We start from the raw sequence: 19282 nt of genomic DNA, 5'->3' as shown, positions 1-19282 counted from the left end.
AGTTACTTGTAGAAAATGGACATTGAAGGGAAGAAAGGGAAAAGAAGAAAGTAAAAATCACTCATAACCTTAGCAAACCAAACCCGTTGTGCTGGAGTAGATTCCAACTCAAAGCAACCCTATATCATAGGGCAGAACTGCTTCATAGGGTTTGCAAGCCTGAAATCTTTACTCAGGCAGACTGCCACATTTTTCTCACAGTTCCCAAGACTCTAAATATTTACAAGTGCAGACTACCTCATCTTTCTCCCACTGAGCGCCTATTAGGTTAGGTCTGCCCACCTTAGAGTTAGCAACCCATTGCTTTAACCACAGCACCGCCAGAGAACGTGTTGCTGTGGAGTCAATTCAGAAGCATGGCAACTCTATGCATTGCAGAGTATAACTGCTCTATGGCGTTTTCTTGGCTAAATCTTTAAGGAAGCAGATCCCCAGGACTTTTTCTCTATGGTCCTGATGGGTGGTTCCAACCGCCAACCTTGAGATGATCGGTAGGTAACTGCAAACTGGCTGGGCCACCCAGCGACCTCTAAGGAATGATAATCACCGTTACTGTTTTTTTTTGTTGTTGTTGTTGTTGTTATGTGCCATTGAGGCGGACCCGACTCATAGCGACATCTCCTTGGGTTTCCGAGGCAGTATCACTACCGAAGTAGATTGCCCCATCTTCCTTCCCAGGAGTGCTGGTGGGTTTGAACCGCCAGCCTTCTGGTTAGCAGTCAAGTGCCTTAGCCACTATGCTACCAGAGCTCCCTGTTACTGTGTAAGTGTATTTTTTTCTTCACTTTTTAGTACATGTATTCACATACTTAATCTTTTACCATACATAAATGGGGTCACATTATGTATTTTATAACATTTTATAACATTTCTAAATATACTCCATCATGACAAGCTTTGTGTACTAATGAGTTCAAATTGCCTTATTTTCTGTTTCTGTGATTAGTAGTGAGTTGAATATTTTTGGCTTGGAAGAACATTAACAACCTGCTGATGACACAATCTTGCCTGCTGAAAGTGAAGAGGATTTGAATCATTTACTGGTGAAGATCAAAGGCTGTAGCTTTCAATATGGATTACACCTCAACTTAAAGAAAACAAAAACCCTTGCTGCTGGACAAATAAGCAACATCATAATAAATGGAGACAGATTGAATGCTCCTGATGGGTGGTAGGGTTTGCAAGCCTGAAATCTTCATTTGACTTGTATCTACAGTGTCCATGGAAACAGCAGTCAAGAAATCAGATGACATATTGTATTCTGCAAATCTGCTGCAAAAGACCTCTTTAAAGTGTTAAAAACAAAGATGTCACTTTAAGAACTAAGGTGTACCTTGCCCAAGCCATGGTATTTTCAATCACCTCATATGCATGAGAAAGCTAGACAATGAACAAGGAAAACTGAAGAAGAATTGATGCATTTGAATTATGGTATTGTTGAAGAATATTGAATATACCATTGCCTGAAGAACAAACAAATCTGTCTTGGGAAAAGTACAGCCAGAATACTCCTTAAAAACAAAGAAAACAAGATGTGGTCACATGTACTTTGGACGTGTTATCAGGAGGGATCAGTCTCTGGAGAAAGACATCATGCTTGGTAAAGCGGAGGGTCAGTGGAAAAGAGGAAGACCCTGAATGAGATGGATTGACACAGTAACTGCAACAATGGGCTCAAACATAGCAATGACTGTTAGGATGGCACACAATTGGACAGTGTTTATTCTGTTGTACATTCAGGGTCACTATGAACTGAAACTGACTCAAAAGCATCTAGCAACAACAATATGTGGAGAATTTTTTTTTCTCATTTGATTACACAGCTTTCAATTTTGTTATGACAGAGTTTTTTAATGTGAAAATATTTGACATAGAATTTGTTTTGGAGAAAGACATAAATTAGTAATCCAATTAATTTCTTTTTAAGTAGCTCATCAGGTTTTCCAACTCGCCAATTGAACAATCTAACATTCTTAACAATTTGAAATGCCTTCTTTATCATGTTAGATATCCCAATATCCTTAAGTATCTTTCTGTATTCACTATTCCTTTCTATAGATTTTTTATTCCTGGATCAGTTCCATACTATCTTAATTACTATATGTTTATAATGTGCTTTATTTCCTGGTTGGGGCAAATTCTCTGTCATTATTCTTAGTTTTCAGAATTTTACAAACTTTTCTACTAAATTTCTTCTTTCAAATGAGCTTAAAATTGCTTAAGTGTTCATTGAGATTACATTAAATATACAAATTAATTTAGAAGAACTGACATGTTTTATATATTGCTCTTCTACTTAAAAATATGATAGGTTTCTCTGTTTCTTTTATTTTATTCTTTTATGTACCCCAGTAAAAATTTTGTAGGTTTTTATTTAGAGTCTATGGATATATTGTGTGTGTATGTGTGTGTGCACACATACTCATTTAGCAATGAGTCCATATATATGTGTGTTTGTATGTATCTATGGGCACTCCGGTAGCATAGCACCTAAAACATTTGACTGCTAACCAGAAGGCTGTAGGTTCAAACCCACCAGCCACTCCTTGGAAGGAAGACGGGACAGTCTACTTCTGTAGTGATACTGCCTTGGAAACTCAAGGAGGGGTTGCTATGAGTCAGATCTGACTGGAAGGCAGTGAGTTTCATTTTGGTTTTGGTATGTATCTATATGTATATATATATGCCTTAGTGGATTATTATTAGTATATGAGATATTTATTGATCTATTTATATTTAGTTCATAGTCATCCACCTTTCTGAACTTTTTCATCGTTATTTATATTTTGGTTGATTTTTTTGTTTTACATGTAGGGAATTATATAATTTGTAAATAACGATAATTTATGTGTCTTTCTAATAGCTAGACTTGGATTAATTACAAGAATGTTTACTTAAGCATTGTTTCTAATATTGAAAAATATCCATCAGCAGTGGACTGAACAAATTATCCATTCATTTATTCACTCATTCATTTATTCATTTATCATTTATTCATCCACTATTTCATTCAGCAAACATTTCAGATAATCATTATCAATATTTGGCACATATTTTTCCTGGCATTTTCCTATGCTTATCCACATATACACATAGATGCATGCTGAATGAATGAAATGTGTAGAGTTGGGCTGATTTAATCATAAAAAGAGTTGCTTCTATAAGCACCTCCACCCCTAAGGCATGTGGTTATGCTACGGGGAATAGTAGTAGAGAAGGGGGATGAGAACCAAGAAAGCTCTGAACTGTGAAGAAGTTGTGTAGCTCCTCAGTGACAGGGTGAGGATCTGGGTCAGCAAAGGCAGCAGGGGACCAACATTAACCAGTGGCACCAAGTTACAGAGAGATACCATGTAGCCCAATCAGGCCCCAGTTTTCTGGGGTGGCTGGAGGTAGGGGAGAGAAGGAAGATACCTCAAGAGGAAGATTCTGGATTTTCTACTAATAGAACATTTGGTGCCTAAGCAATTTATTAAAAATAATACAAGTATGATTGTTTATATAGCCTTGTAGATCCTACCTGTCAAAGGATACTCTGAGACCTTGAATATACTGTCTCAAAGCCTTTCGACTTGCCATTCCCTCTGCCTGATATCAACCAGAAAATACTATAACCAGTTTTGACCAGCCCCTGGTACTTCCACCTATAAACCTGGATCAGCTGTATTTTCCAAATTCACGTTCTCTTCAGATTCATCATAGTAAAACCAAGAACCCTTGGACCTATCACAAACCAGAAAGACAAGAGGCCCTGTTACAAACTTACCCCAAATTCAAAATGACCTACCTTTACTTAAATGACAGCTTTCCAGAATCTATCCCTTTTTTCCAACTTCCTCAGAGGGTCTGTAAGCACTCTGGTGGTATAGTGCTTAAGGCACTTGGCTGTTAACCAAAAGGTCAGTTGTTCAAACCCACCAGCAGCTCCATGGGAGACAGATAAGGCAGTCTGCTTCCAGAAGGATTTACAGCCTTGGAAACCCAACTGGCGTCTCTATGAGTTGGAATTAAATCAATGGCAGTGAGTTTGGTTTGGCTTGGTTCAGAAGAGATGATTGTCTTTCTCAAATTGAACTCTTGATTTCCAACTTTATTTACTTTAGCAATTTTGTTTACATTTGTGAAAATGTTTATAACTCAACTCCAGAATCTGTCATTTAACACTGATCTTGCTCCACACATTTATTTGACACCATTTACTATATAGGTTCCCCAGAATGCCCTACAGAGATAGGCCTACCAAGATCACTTTAGCGACATAGCCTATCTCTTCTGCAGTGATCATCAAACACACTATCTTCTTCAAAGCACTTACCAATAGAATTATATTGTATTTATTTACATCAGGAGTCAGCAAAATTTTTCTGTAAAGGGCCAGATGGCATATGTTTTAGGTTTTCTGAACCATGTTGTCTCTGTCACATCTACTAAACTCTCTGGTTGTAGCACAAAAGTAGACAGAGATAATACCTAAATGAACGTGTATAGTCATGTTCCAATAAAACTTTTTATTTGCAATGAAATTTAAATATTATGTAGTTTTCATGTCACAAAATACAATTCTTCTTTTGACCTTTTTTTTCCTGATCATTTAAAAATGTAAAAACTCTTCTTAGCTCTTCCAAAAACCCAATCCAAACCCACTGCCATCAAGTCGATTCCAACTCATAGTGACCCCCATTGGCTTTCTGGTAAATCTTTAACTTAATAGATTGCCCAGAGCTCTGCTGGCATAGTGCCTAAGGCATTGGACTGCTAACCAGAAGGCTGGAGGTTCAAATCCACCAGCCACTCCTCAGAAGGAAGGTTGGGCAACCTACTTTCCAGTCTTCCTTCCATGGAGTGGCTGTTGGGTTTGAGCCACCAACCTCCTGGGTAGCAGTCAAACGCCTTAGGCACTGCACCACCAGAGCTGCTTCAAAATCAGACAGGGGCTTGGATTTGGCCTATGAGCCACAGTCTGCCGATTCCTGATTAAATATTTCTTTTCTGCTCCCCTTGTCTCATCTTCCCTCCAGCTCCAAAAGGACAGAAGCTTAATCTGTCATCCTGCTAAGGATGCATGGTTGTTGGTTGCCACTGAGTCAATTCAGATTCATGGTGACACCGTGTGTGCAGAGTAAAACTGCTCCATAGGTTTTCAGGGTTGTGACTTTTCAGAAGCAGATCGCCAGGTCTGACTTCCAGTTTGCCTCTGGGTGTGTTTTAACTGCCAACCCTTTGGCTAGCAGTCAAATGCTTAACCATTTGTATCACGCAGGGACACTCTCAACAAATATCTTCCAGTAAAAATTAATTTAAAACATTTGTTGAGTTTTGCACATACTTAGTTCTTGTCAATGTGATATACATAACAGACATTCAAATATAGTGTGTTATGAGCAATACTCTTGAGCACAGATACTCATTAAAAAGCATCTAACATAAATGGGACCCCCTGGTGGTATAGTAGGTAAGGCATTTGGCTGCTAACTAGAAGGTCAGCAGTTCAAACTCACCAGGTGCTCCGAAGAAAGAAGATGAGGCAATCTCCATAAAGATTTATAACCTTGGAAACCCAGTAGGGGACACTATGAGTTAGAATAGACTCAATGACAGTGGGTTTAGATTTGTATAGTGTTCAACCTGTGTAACCTTAAAGATGGCCCTGGACATCTTACACATTCTTTTAGACATTTATGGGCTTTTGTATTTCACTCAGCATATTGTTGTTAAGTGCCATCGAGTAGGCTCATCCTCACAGTCCTTGCTATACTTGAACCCATCATTGCAGCCACTATGTCAATCCATTTCATTGAGGGTCTTCCCCTTTTTCACTGACCCTCCACTTTACCAAGCATGATATCCTTCTCTAAGGAATGGTCCCTTCTGATAACATGACCTAAGTAGGTGAGACAAAGTCTGGCCATTCTCACTTCCAAGGAGCATTCCAACTGCACTTCCTCCAGGAGAGATTTGTTGATTCTTCTGGTAGTCCACGGTACTTTCAGTATCGTTTGACAACACCGCAACTCAAAAGCATCAACTCTTCTTTGGTCTTCCTTACCATTGTCCAGCTTTCACATGCATATGAGATGATTGAAAATACTGTGGCTTGGGTCAAGTGCACCTTAGTCTTCCATCACTCAGCATGCATGATGCCAATTCCATAATCTCTACTCTTTACAGGTAAGCACAATATTTTAAATATCTTTTAATTTTTGTGTGTATTCATTTACTAATATAGCTGCTTTCAGCACTGTCCTAGCTATTATGCTTCTGTTTCTAATATATTGGTTATAACCAATCATTTTACATAACCCATTACCGTCGAGTCAGGTCTGACTAATAGCAACCCCTCTTTGGGTTGCTGAGGCAATATCACTATGAAAGTAGATTGCCCAACCTTCCTTCCAGGGAGGGGCAGGTGGGTTTGAACCCCTAGCCTTCTGGTTAGCAGTCAGATGCCTTAGGCACTACGCCACTAGAGCTCCCACATCATTTTACATTTGACCTTATTAAAAAGATTCAACTTAGAAAAACCAAATCCATACAGAAAAACTGAACACACAGATTTGTTCAGTACCTTGCAGTTCTCTAAGATCTTAAGAAACAATACTTACATAAGGTTTCTGAGCCACTGCCATGTGTATACTTGGTATTTTTATTAGTATTCTTAATAGCACGAACAGCTTCACTGGCCACTTGAGACTAGAAGTAACAGGACATAGGATTTCAGTTAATGTGCAGCTTTGAAACAGAACAGGAGACGTTTCTACATGACAATCATACATTAATTGAATCAAACAGTATATGTGGGGGAAAAATGGATTTATCCAACCAATAAATTAAGAAAAAAAACAGCCAAAACAATTATTTTTGCCTCATGGAAATCATAATTGGGTGGTTTTAAACATAAACTATTCTGATGCACTGGAAACTATTCAATTTGCAGTAAGAAATAATCTCACACATGCTTTTTCAGGGATTCATTTATTATGAAAACTGAAGTAGAATTATGCTTCAAAGTCGAACAATTTGGAGTTGTTTTGATCCTAGACAATATTATCACCAAACTTTAAACCCAATTTCTCTAAATGATACTTAATCTGTCTTATACGTGCATGATTCACTTCTTATCTTTCTTACAAATTCTATTCTATGCTATGTGAACTATCTAGTAACTTTCAAAGGTGCTTCAAATAAAAAAGATTATGTCTCCCAGTTCCCTCCTTTGGAGCAGGATAACAACCAAGTCCCCTGCTCAAGTGTGTTTGCCTCTTGATTACCCATATCTTTCCTGAAGTTGGAAGATGCATCATGGTATTAACTGTCACCCTTTAGAAAAACCCAGAGGCACAGCAGTGAATATTACCTATGCCATCCCATTATTTAAAAAGAAAATTAATGGAATTCCATTGTTTACAGAATAAAATACAAATTGATTCTGGTGCTCAAACTTCTTTACAGCCTGTCCTCATCTACCTCCTCCTATATGAACTCCCTTCAAATTGATCCTGACTCATAGTGATCCACATTGGGTTTCTAAGGCTGCAAATCTTTACAGATGTACATTGCTTCATCCTCCTCTCGTGGAGCGGCTGGTGGGTTTGAATCATCGACCTTCTGGTTAGCAGCCAAATGCATTACCCACTACACCATTAGAGCTCCTTGTTGTTGTTGTTGTTGTTATGTGCCGTTGAGTCAGACCCGACTCATAGCAACCCCTCCTTGGGTTGCCGAGGCAGTATCACTACGGGAGTAGATTGCCCCATCTTCCTTCTGAGGAGTGGCTGGTGGGTTTGAACCGCCAGCCTTCTGGTTAGCAGTCAAGTGCCTTAGGCACTACGCTACCAGAGCTCCCAACTTCCTCCTATAGGGAACACAACCATCTCCTCAGCTTGGAATGTCTTCCTTTCCCTGTAAATCTGTAGAAATCCTACCTTTTCCAATTCCAATCCCTTAAGGAAATTGTGTCTGTTCTATGAAGTCCATAGTGTTTTATTATTCCTGTTTCCTTAGAGATATGTCACTCCTTACTAGATAATAAATTCCTCAAATAGGGGACTACATTATAATCCCTGCCCTTATCTCAGTGTTTTTCTCTCAGTTAATGAGACAACCCCTTCCCCTCCAAGGCAGAAGTGAGTTCTTATCACCTGTGCCACTTATTTAGTAATTACTTTGTTGTTGTTGTTATTTGCCATCGAGTTGGCCCCGACTCATAGCGACCCCTCCTTGGGTTTCTGAAGCAGTATCACTACGGAAGTAGGATTGCCCAACCTTCCTTCCGAGGAGTGGCTGGCGGGTTTGAACCACCAGCCTTCTGGTTAGCAGTCAAGTGCCTTAGGCACTATGCTGCTACCAGAGCTCCCTAGTAATTACTATAGTCACTAAATGACACTATAGAGGACACCTGCTGCAGTGTTTAAAGCACTCGACTCCTAACCTAAAGGTAGGCAGTTGGAAACCACCAGCTGTTCCACAGGAGAAAAATATGGCAGTCTGCTCTGTAAAGACTCACAAAATCAAAACCAAACTCAGGGACGTTGAGTCGGGTCCAACTCATAGCGACCCCTCCTGGAGTTTCCAAGGCCGTATCACTACAGAAGTACATTGCCCCATCTTACTTCCAAGGAGTGGCTGGTGGGTTCAAACCACCAGCCCTCTGGTTAGCAGTCAAATACCTTAAGCACTACGTTACCAGAGCTCCCCCTGTAAAAACTACAACCTTGGAAATCCTACAAGGGCAGTTTGACTCTGTTCCAATAGGGTTATTATGAGTTGGAATTAACTCAAGGGTGAGGGGTTTGGTTTTGGGGCTCAAATGGCACCAAAAGGTCCCAGATGATGCAAAAGGCTTGCCCTTGGCTGGCAACTGGAAGATTGGCAATTTGAACCCACCCAGAGGGACCAGAGAAAAGACCTGGCAAACTGCTTCCTTAAAGATTAAGCCAAGAAAACCCTAAGAAGCAGTTCTGCTCTGTAACACATGGGGTTACCATGAGACAGAATTGACTTCATGGAATAAGACAACAAAAACAATAACATCCTATGGCACCTTGTTGTTGTTGTTATGTGCCGTTGACTCGGATCCGACTCATAGCGACCCGTCCTTGGGTTTCCGAGGCAGTATCTCTATGGAAGTCAATTGCCCAATCTTCCTTCTGAGGAGTGGCTGGTGGGTTTGAACCACCAGCCTTTGGTTAGTAGCCAAATGCCTTAGGCACTATGCTACCAGAGCTCTTTTAGGGTCCCTGGGTGGAGCAAAAAGTTGTTTTGCTGAGCTGCTAACCTGAAGGTTGGAAGTTTAAGTCCACCCAGAGATGAGTTGGCAAAATGATCTGGTGATCTACTTATGATAAAACAGCCATTGAAGACCTTGGGAGCAGAGTTCTATTTTGACACAGACAAGATCATGAGATGGAATCCATTCGACTGAAAGCAACTGCTTATTTGTTTTTTCTGTTTGTTTGTTTTAATATGGCATCTTAGAGTACAATTATTTTAACACTTGTTAAAGGTTGATCTCTATAACTATATTGCATTCTCTTAAAGGACTGGATCCTTAACTAATACTTCTTCGAGTATCTGTTGAGCACAGTATTTTACACAAGGTAACTCTTGGCAAATACTTGTGATAACATTAATCAAAAGTAAAGCAAAAATCAGACTATACTTCCAAATAATGATAAATATTGTTTCATTTCTTCAAAGATAATACTAATAAAGGAAAATCCCATCAAAGTGTTCCCTTGAGAAGGAAAAAGAATCATTGTTGTTTATATCCTAAATGGGCTATTTTCAGAATCCACGCAGACCACCCCACCCAGGATGGCACACAAAAACATACTCTATGGAAATTCATCCCTGGAGCGAGATCAACCATGGGGCATCAGAGGGGCAACATTCCATGAGGAAATGCAGGACAAACAGGAATGCATAATTATGAGTGGCATGGGAGGAGGGGTTACTAGGCAGGGAGGGGAGGAGATGGCTGGGGATGGTTAAAAAAAAAAAAGAGAAAGAATTGTAGGTATCATGTATGTTTGTATACTAAATGGGCTATTTTCAGAATCATCCCTTATGTGGCTGCATTTTATTCTGTGAAAAGAGTCAGCAAGAAGCAAGCCACTACCTAAAGATCAGATCTTGATCAAGAATCAGGCTGTTGCTCTAGCACTTTCCATTGTCTACAAAAGGTGCCCTGGTGGGGCAGTGGCTAAAGCACTGGGCGGCTACTAAAGTTCAGTGGTTCCAATCCACCAGCTGTTCCTCGAGAGAAAGGCATGGCAGTTTGCTTCCGTAAAGATTTACAGCCTTAGAAACCCACCAGAGGTGGGGGCAGTTCTACTCTCTCCTACAGGGGTGCTGTGAATCAGAATAGACTCAATGGCAATGGGTTTGGGTTTTTATTGCCTAGAAAGCCCCTGGGACTAGGACTTGGCTCAACCTAGTCACAATCCATCAAGAACACTTACATGGAATCATCCTGTGCTGTCAACCCAAACATAAAGCACATGGGACTAGTAATTGATGAGGGGGAACAGAATGTGTGGGTCCTCTTTGAACTTCTTCCACTGCCCACTACACTCCAAAAAAATGGGCCCTTCCCTCTTCCTCAATGCTGAAATTGGAGCTGCTTTAACAGGATTAAGAGTCCCTGGATGGTACAAACAGATAAGTTCTTGACTACTAACCAAAACATTGGGTTTCAAACACACCCAGAGGCACCTCAGAAGAAAGGCCTGGTGATCTGCTCTTGAAAGGTCACACCTTTGAAAACCTTATGTAGCACAGTTCTGCTCTGCTACACATGAGATCTCCATGAGTCAGAATCGACCTGAGGACAACTGGTTTGGTTGATAAAACCAAGCCCCTGGAGGCTAGCTAAATCTGTATATGAACTATTCCTGTCACTAATATCAAATTGATGAGGGTGCTGTGTTAGGACAAATATAAACTGGAAACAAAAGCCTTTCATTCTCCTTGTGGAAAATAAGGGGAAGGGCTTCTCCCAGTTTTATCGGAAATCACATTAGATAACTTATGATTGCAAATCTTTTTGTCTCTTTGAAAAACAAATCTAAGGTGTTAAGTAGAACCTGGTAGCTATCTCTTTTGAACGTAACTTCAGGTAATCCTCCTCTACCTTCCAATTTTGTGGATGATTAGTATAACCTCAGATGGTCCAGGCCTCAAATTTCAAGCCTCTCTCTGGCCATAAAGATACTTGGAAATTACCAATTGTATCTTGAAAACATGAATATAACAGGTCATATGCACTCAGCTGTATACCAAAACCACTTATTGCCATGGAGTGAATTTGGACTCATAGTGACCTCCATTGAGTTTCCAAGGCTATAAATCTTTACAGAAGTGGACTGCCTCATCTTTCTTTTGCAGAGTGGCTGGTGGGTTTGAATCACTGAGCTTTTGTTTAGCAGCCAAAGCCTTAACCACTATACCACCAGAGCTCTTACTCAGTTGTACAAAGGTAACATTTCTTTTTGTCTTTACAATCTCTTTAGTAGATAGGCTGTGAAGCGTCACATTCTGATTCAATGCTTATTCTATAGTAACCCACCAGCCACTCTGTAGGAGAAAGTTGGAACAGTCTGTTTCCTTAAAAAGGTAGTTCTACTCTGTCCTGTCGGGTCACTATGAGTTGGAACCAGCTGGATGGCAACAAGTTTGGTGTTTGATGGTTGATTCCCTGCTCCTCAGTTCTTTCAGAATGCACTTTTGATAAATTGTAATTGCAAATTCCTTGTTTCTTTGAAAAATATGTAAATGAAGGATGTTTTCTCAAGGGCCTGGGAACCATGTCTTTTGAACTACAATCACCAGGGAAGATCACACCCACCTCCCAGTTTCCTGGAAGAATATGAGCATAACTTCAGGTATTTCTTATATTTATTTATTATTTAGTTATCTAAAAATGTCAGATTTCTTTCTGTCTTTGCACTATCTTTACCAGATTGTCTGTGATGCATCACATTCTGGTTTGATACTTATTCAGTAATAAAACATTTTCTTTCTCATCTATTTTTGTGGAGAAGTTTCCCGGGTTGAGAGTGGATTTTGCTTTTGGTAACGTTTCCTCAACAAAAGTCAATGAGAAAAATTATTAAGCAGCACTTACCAGCTCTTTATGGTCTTTGCTTTTGCTTCTGTTGTAGGAATATGGAAACAATATATGTTGGGAGTATGAATGCATACTTATGTAAGCTTTAATGTGGTTGATATTTTTTCTCAAGAAATCAGCCATTGCCTTCACTTCTGGTTCCGATTCAGGGTAGGGTCCACAGTAGGTTTCTGAGCACGGATAACTTGATGCACCTATTTCTGTGGTGAAATTGATAAAATGGAATTATGCAATGATGCACATACTATTGTAGTTTGTGATTTCCCTGATAAAGTACTCTCCTAATGTCTATGGTGGGAGCTCTGGTAGCATATTGCCTAAGGCACTTGACTGCTAACCAGAAGGCTGGTGGTTCAAACCCACCACCCATTCCTCAGAAGGAAGGTTGGACAATCTACTTCCATAGTGATACCACCTCCGAAACCCAAGGAGGGGTCCCTATGGGTCAGACCCAATTTGACAGTACATAACAACAACAACAAAATGTCTATGGTGCAACATTTTTAGATAAATGGATTAGGTAAAACACTCTATGTAACATATTTCTGGTATCTGCTATATGTTGTCTATACCTCTTTTGAAGTAAATTTTTATATGCCTACATAGCCAACATTCCAAGTCAATCTCAACCCAGCTTTCTTGCTGCCTAGGGCAGCCATCTTGCAACTTCGAGAAAGTGACCGAGAGAATCTCAGAGATGTCAGCCTTATCTTCAAACTTCTGGTTATGTGTGAAAAATGAACCCTTTTCTTGAATTGACTATAAATTTGATTTTCTGATATTTGTAGTTTAAACATTACTAATCAATATAATCTATACAAGAAGTTTCACTCTAGAACTCAGAATTGCAAGTTCTATCTTCAGTGCAGACCCTGGGTGGCACAAATAGTTATGTATTCGAGTACTAACCAAAAGGTTGGTGGTTTAAGCCAACCTAGAAGCACCTTGGAAGAAAGATCTGAAGATCTACTTCTGAAAAATCAGCCATTAAAAACCCTACGGAACACAGTTCTACTCTGACACACCTAGGGGCACCATGACTCTAAATCAACTAGATGACAACTGTTGTTTTTTACCTTCAGTGCTACTTTTAACTTGCTAAATTGGTTTAGTAAATAAAATGGGATGGTGATGTTTGGTGCTGGAATAATACTTATTCACTACTTTGAGACATTATGTTCAACACCACTTCAGATGGTAGCCTGTCTTCCACCACTTCTCCTTTCTGTACTCAATTCATAGGGATAAAACCCTAGAAACCATCCAAACCTCCTGGAAAATAGCTCAGAATTAGATTCTTAATTTGTGTTCTACCAGTCAGAATCCTTTCACTGATAATTTGAAATCAAAACTATGATTCTGGTCTCAGTCTAGCTGCTTTCTTGAACAAAGGCAATAACGGTAACACCACCACCAGCTAATACCCCCAGAGCACATGCTACATATCAGAAATTCTACTAAGCTATTTATAAGCAATATCTCATTGAACACTCACAACCCTATGAAGTAAGTACTGTTGTTTTAAGAGATGAAAATTGAACACTGTTGGTGATAAGCATCCTTCACAAGAAGAGACAACCTGCCATATTCCTAAGCACCTTACCTCTTAATTCTAATCTTGCCTTTACTATTTAATAGCTATATGGCTATGGGGAAATATTTTTAAACCTACTTATACCTCAATTTCCTTCTCTCACAATGGAACAATTATGCACTGAATGAAGACTGAATGAGGATTAAAGGAGATAATACATATGAAGTATTTTGCACAGTGCCGAGCACCCAGTAAGTGTTCAGGAACTTTGTTGTTGTTTATTGTTATCATCATCAATGTGTGGATTAGGATGAAAGCCAGAGTTCATCCATCACAGAGATGACAGAGGGAGAGAAAGGACTCATTGAGCAACTGAGAGGGTCCAGGCCCAAATTCAGTACTTCTGAGGCCAACTGTATCTTTGAATTTGTGTTCCATGGGCTACTCCATTATCCTCACAAAGCCTGTCTTAAGCTTGCTCTGCTTTCTTGCTATTCTTTGCAACTAAAAAATGAATGCTTGTTAAACATTCTTTTCCCCATAAAATGTGTGGAACATCCAAGGCCTTTCCAATATTTTGTTTGCTTTTATTTTTTTTTGTGATTTGATAAACTATTTTTGATACTTTGGTCACTTTTGGATATGCCTGCCCTTTTTCCTGTATATACAAATTCTAGACAGGAAAGTTATATATTTTGTGCAAAGGTGGAGGATGCCATGAAAGAGTGGATGAGAGAGATGCTACCTTAATATGAATCCTGAAACCAGTTCTGTTCAATAGAAATATAATGCAAGCCACACATTCATATTAACTTTTCAAGTAGCCACTTCAAAAACAAAGTAAAAAAAGCTGGTGAAATTAATTTTAGTAAGATAACTTATTTAAACCTGGGAGCTCTGCATTTGCCCCAAAACACAATACAACATATGTATAAAATATTATCGTTTGAAATGTAATCAATACAAAAACTATTCATGAGATATGTTATAAATATCCAGAATCAGTGTTTATTTCACACTTAGCACATCTCAATCCAGATTAGTCACATTTCAAGTGCTCAATAGTGACACGTGGCTAGTGGCTACCCTACTGGACAGCATAACCTCAGAAACTCATTCTGTTACTGTCCTTCTACAAATTTCAAGCATTTCAATAGAAGGAGCCCTGAAGAGTCAGGAAATTTAAATTTGAGATTCTGCTTTGCCATTGAGTTGTTGTTGTTATTTGCCGTTGAGTCAGACCCGACTCATAGCGACCCCTCCTTGGGCCATTAAGTAGTCATATTAATTTGGGCAGCCACTGAATCTCTCTGAGTCTTCTTGTCTCGTTCCCTATCTGTAACATGAGTAGCTTGGGTTACCACATCCTTTTAAGCTCAAACATTCTTTGATCTATAATAATGGATCCAAGAACACTATGATCTCATAGATTGACCCTGGATAGTGTAAACGATTAACAGGTTTGGCTGCTAACTGAAAGGTTGGAGGGTTGAATCTACCCAGAAGTACCTCAGAAGAAAGGCCTGGTGATCTATCAAAAAAAAAAAAAAAAATCAACCTTTGAGATCCCTGCTTTGACACACACAGGGTCAGCATGAGTTGGAACAAACTTGATGGCAACTGGTAATATGGTTTCATAGGAAAAGATATAAATGATTTTCCAGTGAATGCTGACTGCAAAACTTTGTAGTTTAGCTCAATAATTTAGAAAATGAATGAAGCTATCTTAGAAAGTCTTAGACCAGAGGTTGTCATAAAATGTCTCCCTCAACACTCATTCCCATCCTCCACATACATACATATAATTTTAATATAGGGGAAGTGTAAAATGAACATAAAAACCAAAAAGTAAATATGTTACATCACTTCTCATTAAAAACTGTAGTGCCCTTATAGGTACTTTACGTAAGTATCATAAAAGTACATTCTACTTCTCTGGATGAGGAAGAGTTAAATTTTAATTCTTCCTTCTCACTGTTTTGCTTACATAGTACTGAAGAGATACTAGGGCACTTGGCAAAAAAAAAAAAAAAAGGATTCCCTAAAATTACTTTTTTGTTTTATGTAAGACTCTCTTGTCTCTTTTTAGTACTTCTGTTTCTTTTTATAAAACTCTTGTGAAAAGTTGGTTTGATAAAGACTGGTAGAACCCCAAAACTATGGTCTTTAGATATCTTTTCAGCCTGGAACTGAACTGACTCCTAGAGATCACCTTTCAGCCAAACAACAGACAGGCCTATAATATGAACAATAACACCTGTGAGGAAAGTGCTCCTCAGAAAAATCAAACTTATGAGACCATAAGGGCAGCATTTGCCCAAAAACACAGCCCAGAGGGCAGGAAGGGGCAGGAAAGATGAATAAATGGAAATGGGGAACCCAGGGAGGGAGTGAAAAGAGTGCAATTACATTGAGGGGATTGTAACTAATGTCACAAAAGAAAATGTGTATAAATTGTTGAATGAGAAAATAATTTGCTCTGTAAAATTTCACCCAAACCACAATAAAATTAAAAACAAACAAACAAAAAAAAACTCTTGTGAAATGTAATAATACAGCACCATGCCAAAGAGGGGACTGAAATTTTTCTCAATGAAAATGAATAAATAAAAACACCTGTTCCATCAAGTTGATTCCAACTCATGGTTACCTCCATAGAGTTGTCTAGGCTGCAAACTTTGCATAATCAGATCACCAGACCTTTCTTCTTTGAACTGCTAGTATTTAGGCCAGTAGTCGAGTGCAAACCACTTGCACTACCTAAGGACCTCTTCATGGTAATAACATGAATATATTAAGTAAAATTCAGCACCATAGAAGCTTGAAGGTAAGAAGTTCCAAAAAGGAACTGGCATCTGAAGAGTGATTGCCAAAATCACTATTCATCATCTATGCACAGCTGATTTTTGACAAGGGGTCAAAGTCCATTGAATTCAGAAGGAAGTCTCTTTAACAAATGATGCTGGCAAACTGGGTATCTGCTTTCAGAAAAATGAAACAGGGTCTGTACCTTACACCATACACAAAAACTAACTCAAAATGAATCAAAGACCTAAATACTAAAGATAAAAGTATAAAGATCCTGAAAGATAATACAGGGAAAATACTATGGGACCTAATTTTCTTTAGAAATAAATATCAAACGTGACTATAAATACACAGATAGCAGAAGATAAATTAGATATCTGGGACCACATAAAAATAGGAAAATTGGGCAATCTAATTCTGTACAGATACCGCTTCAGAAATCCAAGGAGGGGTTGCTATGAGTTGGAAATGACCCTACGGCAGTGAGTGGGTTTTATTTTTTAGATGCTAATCAAAAGACTTTACCAAAAGAGTAAAAAGAGATCCACAGACTGGGAAATAATCTTCAAGAATGTGATATCTGCTAAGGCTCTAATTTCTAAAATTTGTAGAAAACTTCAACAAATCAACAATAAAAAGGCAATCCAATTAAAAAATGAGCAAAGGACATGAACAGACATTTCACCAAAGAAGGCATTAAGGATTCAATGAACACATGAAAAGATGCTCATGTTTCATTAGCCATTAAGTAGATGCAGATCAAAACCCCAGTGATGTACTATCTCACCCCTGCAAAAATGTCACTGATCAAAAAAAAAAAAAAACCCAGAAAACAACAAATGCGGGAAGATTAGAAACTTACTCTACTGCTGATGGGATTGTAAATTGGTTCAATCATTACGTAAAATGGTATGGTGTTTCTTCAAAAAGCTGGAAATAGAATTACCCTATGACCCAACAATCCCACTCCTTGGCATAGAGTCTAGACATCTAATAGCTGTGACACGAACAGACATATGTACATCTCTGTTCACTGCAGCATTATTCACAATGACAAAAAAAAAAAAAAAAAGGAAACAGTCTAAGTACCAATTAACAGATAAATGGATAAAAAGAAAAACAACTGTGGTACATACACACAATGGAATACTTTGCAGCCATTAAGAATAATGATGAGTTCTCAAAATATATTATAATGTGGATGATTCTGGAGGACATTATGCTGAGTGAAATAAGTGAATTGCAAAAGGATAAATATTGTATGATCTCATTATTACTTTTTTAAAAAAGGAATAATTATACATATAGAAAGCAACATTCTTTGGTGGTTACCAAGAGTGAGAGGGAGAGGGAGGGGGACCCACTTTCTAGACAGTAGACACTTGTTAGATTTGGTAATAGGAAAGGCAGTAGGGTGAAGTCAGTACAACCTGACCAAGATGAATGATGGCACAATAAGGGATAATTTTATAAATGATATAATATATACAATTTTGCAACAACAACAATAACAACTAAATAATGTGTGAGTGGTTACATAGATAGATAGTATGCATGTGATAGTTAAAGTTATGTATCAATTTGGCTGGGCCATGATTCTCAGTGGTTTAGCAGCTATGAGGTAGTCATCTTCCATGATGAAATCTTGAAATCTGATATAATGTAATTACCCCATGAGGTCTCCTATGAGCAGCCAATCAGTTGAAAGGGATTTACCTCATGAGTGTAGCCTGCTTCCAATATATATGGACATCCTGGCAAAGATCTCTAGCTTTTTGTTTGATATGAATCCTGCATCTGCCTCATTGTCATCTGACCTCCAGCTTCTGAACTTGAACAAGTGGCCTGCCAAATTGTCTGTTGATCTTGGAATTGTTGACTTCCCAGACTATGAGCCAACAGCCTACCATCTTAGCTGCTGATCTTGGATTTGTCAGCCTCTAAAGCCAGTAGCCTGCTATATTGCCTGTCAATCTTAAGTTTCTCAGCCCCTGCAACTGCAGCTACATGAGTCAGGAGAACCATCCAGCTTAATGTCTGACCCATGTATTGGGACTTGCCAGTTTCTACAACTGTGTGAGCCATTTCCTTGAAATAAATTTCTCAATCTCTCTCTGTACACACACACACACACACACTCACACCACACACAGCCTTTAGTAGTTTTGCTTCTCTGGAGAACCCAGCCTAAGACAACGCATATATATATATATATATATATATATATATATATATATATATAGGCACTCTGGTGGTATAATGCCTAAGGCATTTGACTGCTAACCAGAAGGCTGGCAGTTCAAACCCACCAGCCACTCCTTGGAAGGGTGATTGGGCAATCTACTTCTGTAGAGATACCACCTTGAAAACCCAAGGAGAGGTCACTATGAGTCTAATCAACTCGATGGCAGTGCATTTGCATTTGGTTTTTATATGTGTGTGTGAATTATGTATATATGTGTGTGTGTGTGTGTGTATAATAATGAAGGTACATATGAATATACAGATGTGTGTATATAGATGTATACATAGGCATATGTACACAGGTAGTCCCCAAGTTATAACAGGGCTCTATTCTGATGACTCAGTCACTAAGTTGGTTCCGACATAAGTCAAATACCTTTTTGTTTTACTTTGTTTTCATTATTACTGTAATTTTTAATCAGTATCTTTATAAATCTGATTTTTATTTGTCTTTGCACATCTGCTAGTGAACATCTGAGAATAATAGCATCAGCAAATTACACATTGCAACAGTTTATATAGTACATATCTTTAGCAATACCAAACCAAAACAAAAAATACCAAAGAAA

At 38.7% G+C, this 19282-nt stretch overlaps 1 protein-coding gene across 1 annotated transcript in view; it reads right to left on the bottom strand.

Moving 5' to 3' along the window:
• CPB2 (carboxypeptidase B2) overlaps positions 1-19282 on the bottom strand; it is a 66164-nt gene that overhangs the window by 283 nt on the left and 46599 nt on the right. Inside the window, exons 9-10 of the mRNA XM_007947830.1 lie at positions 12125-12327; positions 6603-6690 (exon numbers count right to left, since the gene is read on the bottom strand). Of these exons, the coding sequence (XP_007946021.1) occupies positions 6603-6690; positions 12125-12327 (291 nt within the window). The remainder of the gene's footprint in view (positions 1-6602; positions 6691-12124; positions 12328-19282) is intronic.

This window comes from Orycteropus afer, unplaced genomic scaffold (genome assembly GCF_000298275.1).
Source record: "Orycteropus afer afer isolate SDZICR_OR568_19922 unplaced genomic scaffold, OryAfe1.0 scaffold00194, whole genome shotgun sequence".
Classification (NCBI taxonomy): Eukaryota; Metazoa; Chordata; class Mammalia; order Tubulidentata; family Orycteropodidae; genus Orycteropus; species Orycteropus afer.
This window is presented reverse-complemented; position numbering and strand designations above follow the sequence as displayed.